The 15,466-nt window shown below is 35.2% G+C and overlaps 1 protein-coding gene across 4 annotated transcripts in view; it reads left to right on the top strand.

Moving 5' to 3' along the window:
- PPP2R5E (protein phosphatase 2 regulatory subunit B'epsilon) overlaps positions 1–15,466 on the top strand; it is a 131,458-nt gene that overhangs the window by 77,090 nt on the left and 38,902 nt on the right. For all 4 annotated transcript variants that reach the window (XR_001517199.2, XM_015591945.2, XM_015591946.2 and 1 more), the window contains one exon: positions 10,515–10,616. Coding sequence is in view for 3 of the 4 variants with exons in the window: in XM_015591945.2 (XP_015447431.1) it covers positions 10,515–10,616 (102 nt within the window). In the remaining variant the exon portion in view is untranslated. The remainder of the gene's footprint in view (positions 1–10,514; positions 10,617–15,466) is intronic.

Raw genomic sequence — 15,466 nt, 5'->3', positions numbered from 1 at the left:
TCCTGTTTTTACTTGTTAAATTTTTTTTCTAATTTTACTATATATGTATAATTTTGGATTTTAAAATTATTTTTTTAGTATTATAATATAAACATATTTTCATGTTGTTAAATATCTTTTAAAAACATCATTCTAATGGCTTCCTAATATGCCATTATGTGGATATATCATTATTTATTAAGCTGTTTTCCCAATTTGGGATATTTAAACTGTTTCCAAATTTCCACTATTAAAATTAACACCACCATTAGCACCAAAGAGACATTGTGAAGGAATAAATAACATGTCTCATTAACAAGTTGCATAAAGCAGGTAAAGGAGAGAAAGAGTTAAAGAAAACTTCAAAGGGTTAGACAAAATGGGGAAGGTGAGAAGAGAAATCTCCTGTAGAGGGACATTGAGGTCAATGAGGATGAGATTGGTTTTGACTAGACTGAATTTGAGATCTAGGGAGATGTCAGAACTGCTCTGTATATAACTAGAAATAATGGAATCGAGACATCCCTGTGGCCTGGAAACAAGTCCTAACAGAAAAGGTGATAGAGAACTGAGTGCTGAGAGAACAGCATGCCGAGGATTCAGCCTTGTTCTACCTTGAGTTCTAGTGCTGATTTTTTTTTTTTTCCCGAGATTTGTTTACTTGTTCATTGGGTGAAATGATGACTTTGAGACATTTTGTTTGGTGTCTGTATTCAGTATCCAAGTTCCAGAATGTGCTTTACTTTCTGTTTTGTTCCCAGTAAGACCTAATGTGGTTGGTGCTAATTCTGAGAAAGAAAACTGATGTAGAGATCTCTCACTTTACCTTGGCTAAGGTCAAAGCAGCTGCTGTTTTTTTTTTGTGGCTCTACTGGATTCTTTCCCACTGAAATGGGGTTGATTTATTCACCTAAGAACATTAATTTGAATTAGCAGAATTTCCTAGAGAATGGAAGAAATAATTTAATCAGAAATAATCAAAACTTTTGAGCAATTTAGGACTTGAACACGTGCATATGCTTATTTCCTTTACCTCCTGAAATCACACAAAAATTAATGAAAAGAAATAAAACTCATAAGATCAAAGTAAAATGTAGAGAAAATCTCAGGATCAACATTTTGCAAACTAGAAAGCGAATGAACTTGGCTGATCAGAGAAAGCTGAACCCTAAGTAGCAGCAAGGAAAGTCTAGAAGTAGCCAGCTCATACCACATCAACTCCAGGAAGGTTCAGAAAGATGACTTTCAAAGTAAGGGTGCATGGGAGCAAAAACAGGGGGCTTGGTTAAAAGTTTGTGTTAAGAGGATCTGGAACTCCTGATCCTATCCCACCCCATCAAAACCAGGCAGCCAGGTGACTGCTTCTCCTAAATCCTAGCAAAAGATCGAAGCTTTACTCTCCAGAGAGGCTAAGCTGGAGGGAATCTGGACTCACTAGGCACAGCTAAGAGCAGTGGGCACCTTTCTGAAAGTAGGAGAGCACATTGGAATGTCCTCCACCCTCACCCCCCTCAGCTCCTAGATCCCTTATGCCTCCAGTCAGGAGAGGGATGATTCTTCCTTGGAGGGGAAACGACTTAAAGGCGCTAATTAAAGGATAGTTCTTAGCGGGGTAAAAGGGAGATGGTGGTAAGGAAATAGCCCAGCCAGTCTCACTACAGGCAAACACGCTACTCAGCACCACCCTTTCACATAGAGTTCTCATTTTGAATAAGGCTGGATGTGACATTGTAAGAGCACAGTGTCCTGACATTAATTCTCTATCCTGACATTAATGCTATCAATTTGTTTTGCATGTTTTGAACTTTATATAAACGTATGTGGAGGGGGCTCAATTCACAGGTTTTTTTTTTTCCCTTGTTACCCCCACCCTACCCCCAATCTTTTTTCCTGCCTTTGTGGCATCTCTGTCATCTGATAGGCTTGGATAGGTCAAAGAGAGTAGAACAAAAGAGTCTTTTTCTTCACACACTTTCTCCCTTTTGTCTCCTTATAACTAAATGTGGATGTATTCCTCAAAACTGTAGCTTGTATTTACATTTGATTTGTATTCAAATCCTATTGATTCCGTGTTCTTGATCTCTTCTACACAGTTGTCAACCCTCTTATGCTTCTAGAAACTGAATGTCTAGAGGGATCAAATTACTTTCAGAAACAATTATATGTTAAATCCAGTTATACCAAGTGGTCATAACAATTATCTACAACAGCAGCAGCAGCAATAAATAATAAACAGATTTTTTTTTGTAGTCTGTGTAAATCTCAACAATGTGTATACCTAGTAGATTTTGAAAGAAATATGCAGTAACGGAAATAAAAGTGAAAATAATGATATCCTTGTGAGTTAGAATAGTACATGCCCAAGATTTCTATTACTTTAATCTTGTTTTTGAATTTGGCTACAAATTTTAAAATTCTAATTGAGCAGTATAAACTTTTAAACTTCATCTTTTTGTTTGTTATTCCCTTTCTTCAACTGATTGTTAAGCATCTTTTATCTTTTTAAAGTGTTCCTTCTGCCTCATTTCAGAAATCAGCTTTAATAGAAGAGCTGCTATGTCCTAGAAAGCCCTGTTGATACGGATTTAACATATGACAGTGAATGTGTAACAATAATAAGATTGTAGTCGTCGACTTTAGAAATCTTTCGAATCCTCTTCTGGATTTGTAAAACAAACCTCACAACTGTCACAAGTGCACGTTTCTTAGTCACATGTACACAGTGCACTCTGTCTTTGGTTCTGGTTCAGTGAATGTTTTCTCTAAGTTATAGAGCTTTGTCCACAAAAGTGGTTTCATAATAAAAATGTGACCAACCTTGCTGATGTGTTTGACTTCACCTATGTATCACAGTATTTTAGTCCTTATTATATTGTTGAGACCTGCATCTCTGGCAAACAAGGGCATTGTGGAGATTGTTTTGGCTCAAGGAATTATATTTAATTCAAGTGAATGTGTTTGGAATAATAACTTTTGGAAAGTCTTGTCTGAGAATTTTTATTGTATTGATAATGTTACATGGCAGTGACAGTTACATATTTAATATCTTAGAGAATAAAGTTAGAACCGCAGTGGATGGCTCATAATCTAGGGAGTAGTCATACTGATCTAATTAAATTTCTGCTCTTTAACGGCAGAGGGAATGCAGTTAGCATGAATATGATGGCTAGGTGGAGAGCCAGGAGAGGGAGGGAGCAACTGGGGGTATCGTTTTATGAACTATATAGATGTGTAGCCAATGTATTGTATACTTGAAACTAATTTAAATAAATAAAATTAAAAAAATTCTGCTCTTTAGAATAAGGTCTTTATGTTAGAGTAGGGATTTTAATGGCTTCTCAAGTTGAGGTAACTTTTAAACAGCTGTGTTTATTCACATAGTGAGTTTTAAGACGACTATATACCTACTCTGAAGTGGAAACTATAGTAGATTTATTGTGGTAATTAAAAGACAGTTCGATTTTAGAAACAAATTACTGATTGAACAAATTTCCAGTGAATTAAGTCCTAATTTAAAGTAAAAATTTTGCCATTTGTTTCCTAATCAAAGCATTAGCTTAAAAAATATTTATCTGCTCAGATTCTAAGTCCTTTGAGCATAATTACAAATGCTTTGGGGCTTTTCTTCATATTTTTATTTATCAATAATTATCTATAATTACAAGGGGCTGAAAGTCAGGTTTAGAAGGTTCTTTGTTGTTGGGACCATTAAGAATTCTTAAATTTGATGTTACCAAAAGTAATGTGATATTATATGAATGTTGCTTATTATTTATACTATGTTATAAAGCATAAGTAGCATAGCAAGGTATCTAGGCAAATTTTGTTAGAATTTTAGTTATTCTTAGAGTTTGAATATTTAATACAAATTCTAGTAAGTTTAGAAGTAGTCTATCTTCAAATGTGTGGTTTATAGATTTAAAGTAAGTTTTGATTATGTTTATGTCTTTTGTTTTGCATATAATTGTTTTTAAAAATTGTATCCATGGTAAATGTTGATGATCTACTCCGAGATTTTCCTATTTTCTTTTAGGATTTAGTCTTACCATATCCATTTAGATGCATCTGTTGGACAAACACAAAATACCATGAGAATAATGCTTGATGACCTAGCTTCAACATTGCATTCACTGGGTTCTCCTTCTGGTCCTCAGTGCTTGATTAAATAATTTTGTTTCTTTTAATACATGGTGGATTATGGAATGAATGAAGGAAAGAATGAACTGAATGCAAAACTCAGGGACATTATTGAGATTGTTACTTATGTGAGGTCTTAATACAAATAGCGCTAAAGGAATACTGATGCTTTTTAATTTGCTTGAATGTTCTCTAACATCATTTAGTCCCTTTTTTTGTTAGGAAGTTTACTTTTTAGATGTAATCGTAAGAAAATTCATTTTATGGCTGTGATGCCATTATTTTTATGTTTATATTTGGTATACTTGCAGGATTACATAACTGTTTGGCACTATAGTTTCACAGATAAAAGAGAGAAATGTTCTTGAGATCAACTAGTTCATCTGCTTTCATCCCAGAAAGATGACACCTAATCATCTAGAAAGTATTGTAAAGCAAAGAGATGATTTAAGATGCCTTATTATGCTGTAGTATAAAAGTGGCCCCCTGATCACGTTACATGCCTGGTTTACTTAAGCCTTAAATGATATTAATACTAACAAATATATAACTAACATAAATTGAGACTATTCATTTTATATATATATATATATATGTATATGTATATGTGTATATATATATATTACATAACTCTCATTGTATTGTTCTTAACTCTGTTTTGTTCAGTGTTAATCTTGGTAGATTTTTAGTGAGTAGTTACTAGGTGCTGGCCACATTCTGTTTTTATAATTTGCTAATCATTTTCCTTAACAACAACAACAACAACAACAACAACAACAACAACTTGTCATCCAAAATCATGGTGTAGAATTAGTAGTTCTGTGGAAATAAAGGAATTGGGGACAGCGAGTTATTTTTTTCCTGCGGTAATTTAAATAACTATTTAAAATATGAATAGTTGTGTTTCAGTATTGCAAGTCAAAAAGTAATAAGTTGTTTGTTTAATCAAAACCTGATGAAAATAGGTCTAAACGCTTCTTCCTCTTTTGCTTATCGGGCCATGCACTTGGGAGCCTATTAGTCTCCTCTTTCACATTTGGCCAAGACTTTGAAATTTATTTTTTTGCACCATAGTTAACAGTATTCAGCAATAAACTAAAGAACTGAAAAATAAGAGAGCAGCCAGTCCCTCAAAGCGAGCAGCTGTTAGGTCCTGCGCCTTGCCTGCAGCAGTGTCCCTCCTTGTTCTGTTTCCCCAGTCTGCTACAGTGCCAGTCCTGAGTCACAACTGAGTTGTAACCAGTAGATGTTCTTAATTATTTTAGGGTTGTCAGATTTAGCAAATAAAAACACGGGGCGACAGTGTTACATTTGAATTTCAGGTAAACAAATAATTTTTTAAGTGTGTCCATGCAGTGTGTGGGACATGCTTGAGCTAAAAATTATTTGCTTATGTGAAATTCAGGTTTATTTGGCAACCCCAGTTATTATACTTATTGTATATTAGGTGGTAGGCATTCAGAAATTAGTAAGGAGTCCTTAAGAGTCTCAGAATCTAATTGGGGGAGGTAAGAGGAAGGGATAGGAAGAATAGAGCACCAGAGAGGAAACTGTTACAGTAATCAAGATATTTGGTGATGGGGGTCTGAACCAGGCAGTAGGAGTGAAAAGATTGTTATATTTCCCGGTTAATGCTGAGCAATGCCCTCAAGTAGGTAAACAGTAACCATGGGTGTCATTGAGGGCCCCTGGCAGGCCAAGAACCTAGAAAAGAGATTATGGGGAAGGAGACATGAGAAAATGGAAGAGTAATAAAAATGACAAAAAGAGTGGGAAAAGTTAAATCAGAGGAAAAAAAGAAAGATGTAAAAAAAGTCAGGTCCATACATGGTCTTCAGGGGTGGGGGTGGAGGTGGTGTGCCAGAGGAAGAACCCTGAGAACCCCCTGTGCCTATCATGGTACTCTGTGACCTTAAAAAACTCATAAGCTCTTTGAACCTCACATTTCTTATTTGTAAAATGAAGGAGCTGGATTAAATAGTCTCTAACGTGATCTGATTCAGGAAGTTACTCAGTGGAACACTTAATCCTAGGTTTTCTTTCTGATTTTAATAACCGTTCCTCTCATTCCCCTGGCCTTGCTTTCTGTCCTTATAGTCACTTAGTGGAGGCCAGGCCACTGCCTTCAAGCCTTTACTTTGATTCCAACATGCAGTGTTTATTAATAATGTCTTTAGTATGAAAATGAATTAGACTACCTCAAAGACTTACTTCTTAAACTTTTTTTCCCTTCACATTGACAGTGTAGAAAAATAAATCCTCCTAATATATTAATTTTTTTTTCTTTTGTTCATTTTTGATTGTTCCTGGATGAATAAAATAGAAGGCCTAGGGTTAGAGCCTCATATATTTAAATATATTATGGAGACAGTTTGTGACTTTAGAAATACCTTGGTGCATTTTAATCTAGTTACATAGACTCTTTACAAAACTGCAGCATGGTGGGGAGTGGTGCTGGTGGCTACTTGTGGTCATGATATGTTTGCATAAGCGTGCAGCTGCCGTTACCTATCTAATAACATTACCTATTTAATACTCTAATCTTGGGCTAGAAATCAGAAGTGGCTGCCAGTGACAAAGGAAGATTTAATGGAAACAAATTTACCGTTTTGGACTGTGGTTTTTAACTATTTGTAGAACCAGGAAGTCTTTTGAAAATCCGATGAAAGTAAATGGATCTTTTCCAAATTGGACTCACCCATACAAAACATTGCAGAAAAACTAGGGGATTTAGAGATCCCCTCCAAGCCCATTCATAGATGACCTGGTTTTAAACTCATGATTTTGGAGGTGAACTGTGCAGTTAAACTGGTCCATTCATTCAATACTTCAGTGATTTACTTATGAGCTAGACTATAAGGTATTGTGGGAAGCTCTGATTTTTCAGCTCTCTTGACTGCAGTAATCTTGTTCAAACAAATCCAAGAGCCCATTTTCATCTTGAAATTAAAGGCATAACTTACATATTATATGTCTGTAACTTATGCTTTTTATAGATTTAGGATTTATTTGGTGTCTCCCAAGAGGAAAACAGCAACTACCTAATTTATCATCCATATTCCTCTTGCTTTAATACAGCTTTTCTTAATTTCCCTTTAGTTACCCATATCCATTCTTATCTTTATAGTTATAGTCATACTACTTTCAATGGTCTTTTCACCTAAATCTTTATTTATAAACATTTCTCTGTGCTTCCATATAGTCATCATCCTTAATGCTGCACAGTATCCCACTAAGTTGATATACCTCTCTGATATTGGACATAAAGATTATTTCCAGTTTTATACTTTCTGGAGAATGTTGCAAATGTCTGCTTTAAATAGTCCTTCCTCCTTACCCCGCAGTCTTGTCTTGGATTAGTTTCTTAGGATAGATTCTCAGGATGGGAGCAATGGCTTATTCATTCATGACATTTTTATTAAGCACCTATTATGTGTCAGACCAAGTCAAAGACTTAGCCATTCCCATGACACCTGATATGCTTTGACATTCTTTTCAAATGTACTAGAGAACTATATAACCAGCTGAGTCAGCTCTTAATTGTCCAGCCTAACAGATTCGTGCTTTCTCATTACTCATCTGGTGAATGTTTATAAGATACTAAATAAAGCATGACAAGAAAGGCAAATCTGAAGAAATGGCAGTGTGTAGCTAAGTGAGATGAACATACCTTTAGAACCACTTGCTGTTTGGATTATTTACACAACTTAATTTTATTTTGATGTGGTCACCAAGGAAGTCCTGACCAAATCAGAGGGTTAGAACACTGTATAGAGATAAACATTTTAGGTTAAATAACTTGGATTTATTTAAATCCTTCAGAAAACTTTACATTGAAATTTGGTTAAAGCACAATCAAAATACATGGTTTTATTAATGTATTCAAACTTTATGAACATTTATTGGATGCCTTGTATGTACTAGGAAAACAAATGTGAACATGACATTAAACATTCTTGATAAGTAGAGAGAGACAAAGAAATATGTAAACAAATAATTGCTGTAGCACACGGTGGGCCCTGTCAGAGTTTATATGTCCAGGAGTACAGAGGAGCAGAAGTTTCTATCTCTTTGCTACTGTAGAGAAACCTGTTTTTTCTTTTTTTTTTATTTTCATGGTTTGCTCTTACATATCAGGAGAGGAAAAAAAACTTGTTACAGAGTACAGTAAATATAAATGACTTAGTTGGAATGAAAACTCAATTCAGTTTTTGAAATACATGTATAGTTTAATGAAGATTCATAAGCAAGTAATTAAAAGACCTTTGCCCTTGTGATAGTGTGGCTGGCTGAGGAGAAGTCATAGGTTGATGGTTATCTGAAAAGTTGCTAGTTTCTTTGTAAATATAATTTCTAATAATCATTGGAAGGGACAAAAATAAAGTAATAGAACTGTGTATGCTGTCATCAGCCATAGCAAAAACATTCTAATATAATTTTTTTTCAATCATCTAAGCTAAAGTAGAGCAAAAGAGGTGGTTTACCTACTCTTCTAGAACACAGTGGTGGAGCCTGACAGCCTGGGTTCAGTTGTAACTGCTGATTACTAATTGTAACCTCATATTTTAACAACTGTGCTTCTGTTTTCTCAGTGGTAAATTGGGGATAATAATAGTACTCAGTTTATAGGGCTGCCAAATCCAATAGATACTGGACTATGTGCATCTTAACCTCAGAGCAACCTTTGCTGCTGTTGACTTCTTTCTTAAGACATTCCCATCGATTAGCTCCTGAGACCCCAAACTCTACTTCTTTTCTTCTACCTCCTATTCTTTTTTCATTTGCCTTTTTAGCTGTTCTTTTCTATCTGATTTCTAAATGTTGGATACCAGAGGATTTTTTTCTCTTCTATTTACTCTGTTCCAAGGTGATCCATTAGTTCTGTGACTTTAAATATCATCTATATGTTGATGAATCCTATGTCTCTAGTCTTGATCTGCACAGCTCTGAGGTCGAGATTCATATATCTGATTGTCTCCTCGATATTGCTCTTTTAACACATTCCTAACTGGATCTCTGGGTCTCTCCACCAAAACAAGCAGAGAAACCTTTTTCCTTTACTAATCTTCAGTAAATGGCCTTAAATCTATGACTCATCCTTGATTCTTTCCTTTCCTTTACCCCATATCCCTTAAGTCAGCAGCAGGTACTACCTTCAGAATATGTATTGAATCAGTCTATTTCTGTCTTCTAGTGGCTTCCTATGACACTTAACATAAAATTGAATCTCCTTTCCATAGCTTACTCTTCTGGGCTCAGTTTCCATAGCTAGGAAATTTGAGATAATCTGACTTTAACTAGACTATAAACTCCATGAAGGCACAGATTTTTATCTGCTTTGCTCATTGCTGTTTTCCTAGTGCCTAGAACAGTGTGTGCATATAATGGGCACTTCATAAGTATTTGTTGAATGAATTAACATATTTAGATTATAGGCTCCCCCCCCTCCCCCCCGCCCAAAGCCTTTCTTCTTCTTTCAGATCAGCATATTATAGCTTAGTATTTTCTGCATTATATAGAAAGTCCAGCAATGGCTTCTTGTACAATAATATCTCCTTGCTTTCCTCTTCTTGCTTTATACACATATAACAACCCCCCTTCATCCCATCCCCCTGTTTTATGTTTCAGATCTGCGGAAATATTTGGAGATAATTAGGATACTTAGGAGAGGATGGGTAAGACAGACAAGAAACAGAATAGAAATTAAAAGAGAACCCTGAGTATAGTAGCAACAGCATTTAAAAAATAAGCATTTTACTATAAAAATCTTGGAATATATGCAGAAATAGTACAGTAGTATAATGAATCCTCATCTCTTCATCAGTTTCAAGTTACCAACTCATGGCCATTCTTTGAGCAACTAGCATTTAATTTGGAAATTGCTTATGGTAAAGGAATACCTGGTTTATGGAGGTTTGTATTACAGATATATCTTACTCTGGACATTGTTATTATTTTGTAAACCAATTGAGAAAAGATTAGGTATGATTTTAAGCATGTTAGAAAAGTTATGAATCGTGAATAGGCCCGAGAAGGGAAATACATGAAGCCCATTAACAGTTATTTATATCTTAGTTTAAGTCGGTTAATTAAAAGCATGCTTGAATGGTAAGTAACCAAGAGCAGGCTTTGATGGAAGATAGACAATCCATAGGACCTGGGATGGGAAGGGCCATATAAGGATAAGGAATACTGTTCAAGAGGGTAGAAGTGCTGCTTTGTAGCTTCCAGCTTTGCCTAGAGGTGATCCTGACCTCAGAGCCTGTAGAAAGAGGTCCTTCTTTTAGTTGGGTGGCGCTCCTGTTATCTGTCATCTTAGTTCCCTTAAGCTGGTTACAAGAGTTGTAAGGCTGCCCAGGAGGTGCTTCCAGCTAACTGTGCTGCTTGTTTATTTTTAGGTATCTTGCAATATATTCAGAACTCTCCCTCCTAGTGACAGCAATGAATTTGATCCAGAAGAAGACGAACCTACCCTGGAGGCATCATGGCCACATTTACAGGTACTTTGAATTAACCATTTGTTAGAAAAGAAAGATCTTATTAGCTGATTAGCGTGGAATTTTCTTGAAGGCCTTTATTCACTAAGAAATCAAATTACAGTATATTGATGGAAAGCTAGAGAATGCTTTTTATGTTTCTTACTCTTGATAATTAGGATGCCAAAATAATAAAATAGTAAGTTTCAGTATAATATTTTAGTGTGGGCCCTCCCATGTTGCAAGTCCAGCTGGCAGTTCTTATTCTTTTATTACAGCTTTTATGCAATTCTACCCGCTGGAGCCTCAAACAAGAACAGAACTATTTTCACATTAATATTAGTTAGATGTGATTAAGTCACAGAGTACATATCTCATTTTCAGCAGTGGGTAGCCTGGGGACTTTGCCTGTCTTCATGATAACCACAGATGTGTTTCTTTAGCCTGAAAGGGCATAAACAAATTGCAATAGCTATTTCAGAGTGTTGTAAGGAAGAGCAACAGCTGAGAATTAGCTGCGTGATGGCCAGTTTTGTTCTCTTGAACGGAGAAGGCCATATTTTTCAATCATACTCACATATGAGGACAAATCAGGGCCACCATCCCTGCATCTCCTTTCCCAGCACCAAGGCCATTTGTATTGTATTTACTTATTCATACCAGTCTTTATCATCTTCCTTTCCTGGCTGCCTTCTCTCAAGGCCAACATTTTTCAAAGGAATAGAACAAAGAAATTTGAATGTAATGAACCCCAAAGTCATCTTCATTGAGTCAGACTGTCCTCAGGGGCTAGTCCTCTGAGAACTAGCAAGGAGGGAAAGGATGGATGAGGAGTATAACCTTGTACTTCACATCGAGGTAGAAGCCACTGCACTGCATCGCTGTAGTTGTGCTCATAGTTACTAGTTGACTTTCTGAAGAGCAGAAAAGTGTGCAACAGAGAGTTAAGGACTAGGGATATTCTAAGGGTTTATTATATTCTTAACTTAAGAATTTTTGACATAAATTTGCAGCTTTCCTTGTCCTGCTTTGGCAACTCAGGGTTGCTACAGATATACATATATGCTATTTCCTAGATATGTAGAGAGCTTTCAGGGGCTGTTTTCTTAGTTCTTACCCAACCATGTTATACATATGCATTTCTGCTACTAATGCCAAGATTGAGTAAATTAATTAAAACACTGTAATTGATTTACTATCTTAGATGCTTGATTTTTTTTTTAAGTGCTAGACTTACTATCTACAATCTAAGAAATTTGCACAGCAATTTATGCTTTTCAAGGTATATCCCAGATTATGACAAATCCAAAAACAGAATTACTCTTTCACTGGGTGGACTTCTTATCGTGTCTTATTCTTAATGCTTGGCAGCAGTTTATAGAGGTGCATTGTACTCTGGAAGAAATTTTAAAAACAAAACAAACAAAAAAAGATAATCTCCTTAGGGAAAGTTTTACATCTTTAGAGATGTCTTTACAGGTTCAATTTCTTGTCTGCTGTAAATCCCACAGAAGAGACAGTAGACCTCTCTTGCCATTTGTAAGAGCTTTTTCAATACTGTAAAAATCATGATCACCATAGATATAAGTTACCCCTAAAGTATAACGAAGTTTACCTCAGTGTTTCAGTTAATCCTTCCGTAGGTTATTAAGACTATAAAATACAGGACCAAATTAATTTATAAAGCTACTAAACTAAATTCTGCAACCCAAAATTTCTAGCTTACATATGTCATTACTATAGGAACAGTAACTAAAACCCAAGTGACAGTAAACAATGTTGATGAGACTTTTGTACCTTTTGGCTATGAAGTCACAAATTGTATTCAAAATAGGCTGGTTTCATCCATGTGTACATCCTATTCAAGCCTATAATCCTCTCAACCTTTCTTTAGCTCAGGGGGAAATACAACTAATGTTAGATCAGGTAAGGGAAACCTACTCTTGAAAATTCACAAATTAACCTTCATTCACGTAAAAGGTTAATTTGGTAGGCACACTGTTGCCTCTACCATCTGTTGCTTTATGGAAGTCTGTGTACAAACTCCTGACTTGTCTCAAGAATCCTGCGTTTCCTCTGTATATTCTGACATCACAAATTAGTCATCTTTTCATTTTCACTGATAGATGGTTTTGGTAGACAAGAGCACTGGTGAGAAACCTCCTTTCCTATTCGTGATAGGTCATTCATGTCATAGTGATTCATCACCAGAGTCAACATTTTACTTTTTAATTGATTTTTTTTTTTTTTTTTTTTTTGGTTACCAAACATAGCACTGTCTTAGATCTTTTCACTTTTTCTTTCTCTTAATTCCAGTATTAGCAGTGTGCTTCCTCTTTTGGATCACATTTTACAAGGAAGCAAGTGTTTAAAATTATCAGCTGACCACCACACCTCAATGCAATTTTGCTGCTTTTGAGATATGGTGGTTGGGTGAATGGCTAGCTTATTGACTCCTGCACACCTCCTCTTTGATTTAAATTGGGGGCCCATACAAAACTATTCATTATAATAAATCATGGATCTTTGTAAATATTTAAAAATAAAAAAGAATATTAAATCCCCAATTTTAGTTCAAATCTGTCAAGGGGCCCGCAGTATGTGTTATTTGATCTTTTCTGTTATCCGTATTGGTATCTTATAAAGTGGGATCCCATAGTTACCATGGTTATTCTTTGTGTATTTTCTGAAATTGGGTGTTTACTTCCATTAGAATACGATTTTGCAGGACTTCCAAATACAATTAGGGATTGTTTTTAATGCTTTACGCTTGAGTCTGAGTAACAAGAATGCTAAAGTCCTTTTATTCATGTGCTTTAGAAAATTCCCTTATGTGACCTTAAAAAGTAATTGATCCTCCCCAGCCCCCTGTCTTTCCCTTTAGAAACTAAAAGGAGATTTTGATTCTGAGATAAAATCTGTCTGTTAAGCACAGAGAACTTACATGCATATTAATAAATGTGTCTGAAGTGTTTTCACCAAACCATTTTAAACCACAACTGCTTTCAAGGGACCAGAAGGGAGAGAGCACTGTGACAACCCTGTTGGAAAGCCCTGCTAGCCCACGAATCAGGCTTGGAAGATGAGACTCTTCACCTTGTGGGAGTCAAGAGGGAGATGAAACCCCCCCTTCTATGGATTATTTCAATAAGGCTGACATTCTATTTGTAAAACTAAAATTTTACAAATTATAGTGTGTTGAAAAAAGAACAATTCTCGGAGATATTAGGGCTCAGGTGTTAATGTGACTCGGAGAACAGCATGTACAACTTGACAGTGTTCTTCAGATCATTGGGAAAGAAGTTTTTCTAAAGTGTTTCAAAGAGAAAAACAGTTTTATAAATAAGCAAAATTCTATTGTGAATACCTAATTTAAGTGTTAAGTTAGTGGCTGAAGTTAGAAGGTTATGTGTAATACATTTGGGTTAGTGATATCTGCAGATACTTAAGGAGCCCTGAGATCTGATTTTCAGTGCCCCACAACATCAGAACTAGCTGTATAATAATACTCCATTATTTGCTGTTTTCATTGTGTTGACATATTTACTAATAGTTGTAAAAGCGATGGTGGTTGAAATTGCTGTTGCCTTAGTGCAAATCAAGGCAGTTGTTGCCAAACTGGCCTGGTAGTCTTGTTCTCCACTGCCACATACTTGCAAAAAAAAAAAAAAAAAAAGGCAATTTCAATTAATATCCTTGAGGAAGCAGTAGATATTACTTTTATTAAATCTTGACCTTAGAATACACATTTTAAAAAATATTCTTCATGATGAAATGGGAAATATGCATAAAGCACATCTACTCCACACTGAGCTATGTTGCTTGTGCTAAAGCACTTGTGTGATTGTTTTGAGCTGCAAGTTAAACTAGCTGCTTGCTTACTTACTTATTCATTCATTCATTCATTCATTCATTCATTTTTATGACATATTTTTACTTGAAGGAATGCCTTACAAACTAGGATTATTCTGGCTTGGGTGCTTGGTAGACATTTTCTCTAAAATGAACAAAGGAAACAGTTGTTACCACTAATAAAAGTAGAGCATTCAAGCAAAATTTAGAATTAGAATTTTGAAAAATATGTATCTGTCTTTGTTTTAGATGGATCATGATTTATTTTTAAAATAATTTACAGACTTTTTCAGGGATAACCACATACTGAACTTCACAGTATAATCCATGTGCATCCCATATTTATTACTTATAAACCAATCTGTAAAATATAGTGTTGTTTTTATGTTTTCAAAATTATAATTTTTTTCTTCTGCAGCTTTTACTCACTTGAGATATTTTAATATATTTCTTGTAACTTCTCGGTAGTAATTTATTGTATAAATATAACATTTCATTTACACATTTTATATTGATAGAAATTTGGGTTTTGCCTCCTAGTTTTTTACTTTTAACAAAATGCTGCTATATATTCTTATACATGTCTTAAATTGCACAAGTAAGCAGCAGGTTTCACTAGGGAATAGCTCTAGGAATGAAATCATTGAACCATAGGATGTACATATAATCAGCTTTACTAGGGATTACCAGACACCTCTTCAAAATGGTTTATTCAGTTTATACTCTGTATCTGTCTTATATCTGTCACCTTTAACTTTTCAGATTTTGAAAGCTTAAAGACTTTTTTGATAAAATTGGAGATACTAAGGAATGTGACTTTAATGAAATGTGTCAGTATTTGACGATTCTGCATAACACAGTGAACCAGCACTTTCTAGTCGGCCAGTGAATGGTGTTAGGAAACCACGCACGAGTAATGATCCAAAGTACAAAACAGACTATTGGAATTTACTGTAACAATATGAAAAATTCATTGATATGGTTTCAAATTCTACATTGCAACTCATATTTAAGATTAAACA

Source organism: Pteropus alecto, unplaced genomic scaffold (genome assembly GCF_000325575.1).
Source record: "Pteropus alecto unplaced genomic scaffold, ASM32557v1 scaffold276, whole genome shotgun sequence".
NCBI lineage: Eukaryota > Metazoa > Chordata > Mammalia > Chiroptera > Pteropodidae > Pteropus > Pteropus alecto.
Note: the sequence above shows the minus strand (reverse complement) of the source record. Positions and strands in the feature narration are given on the sequence as shown.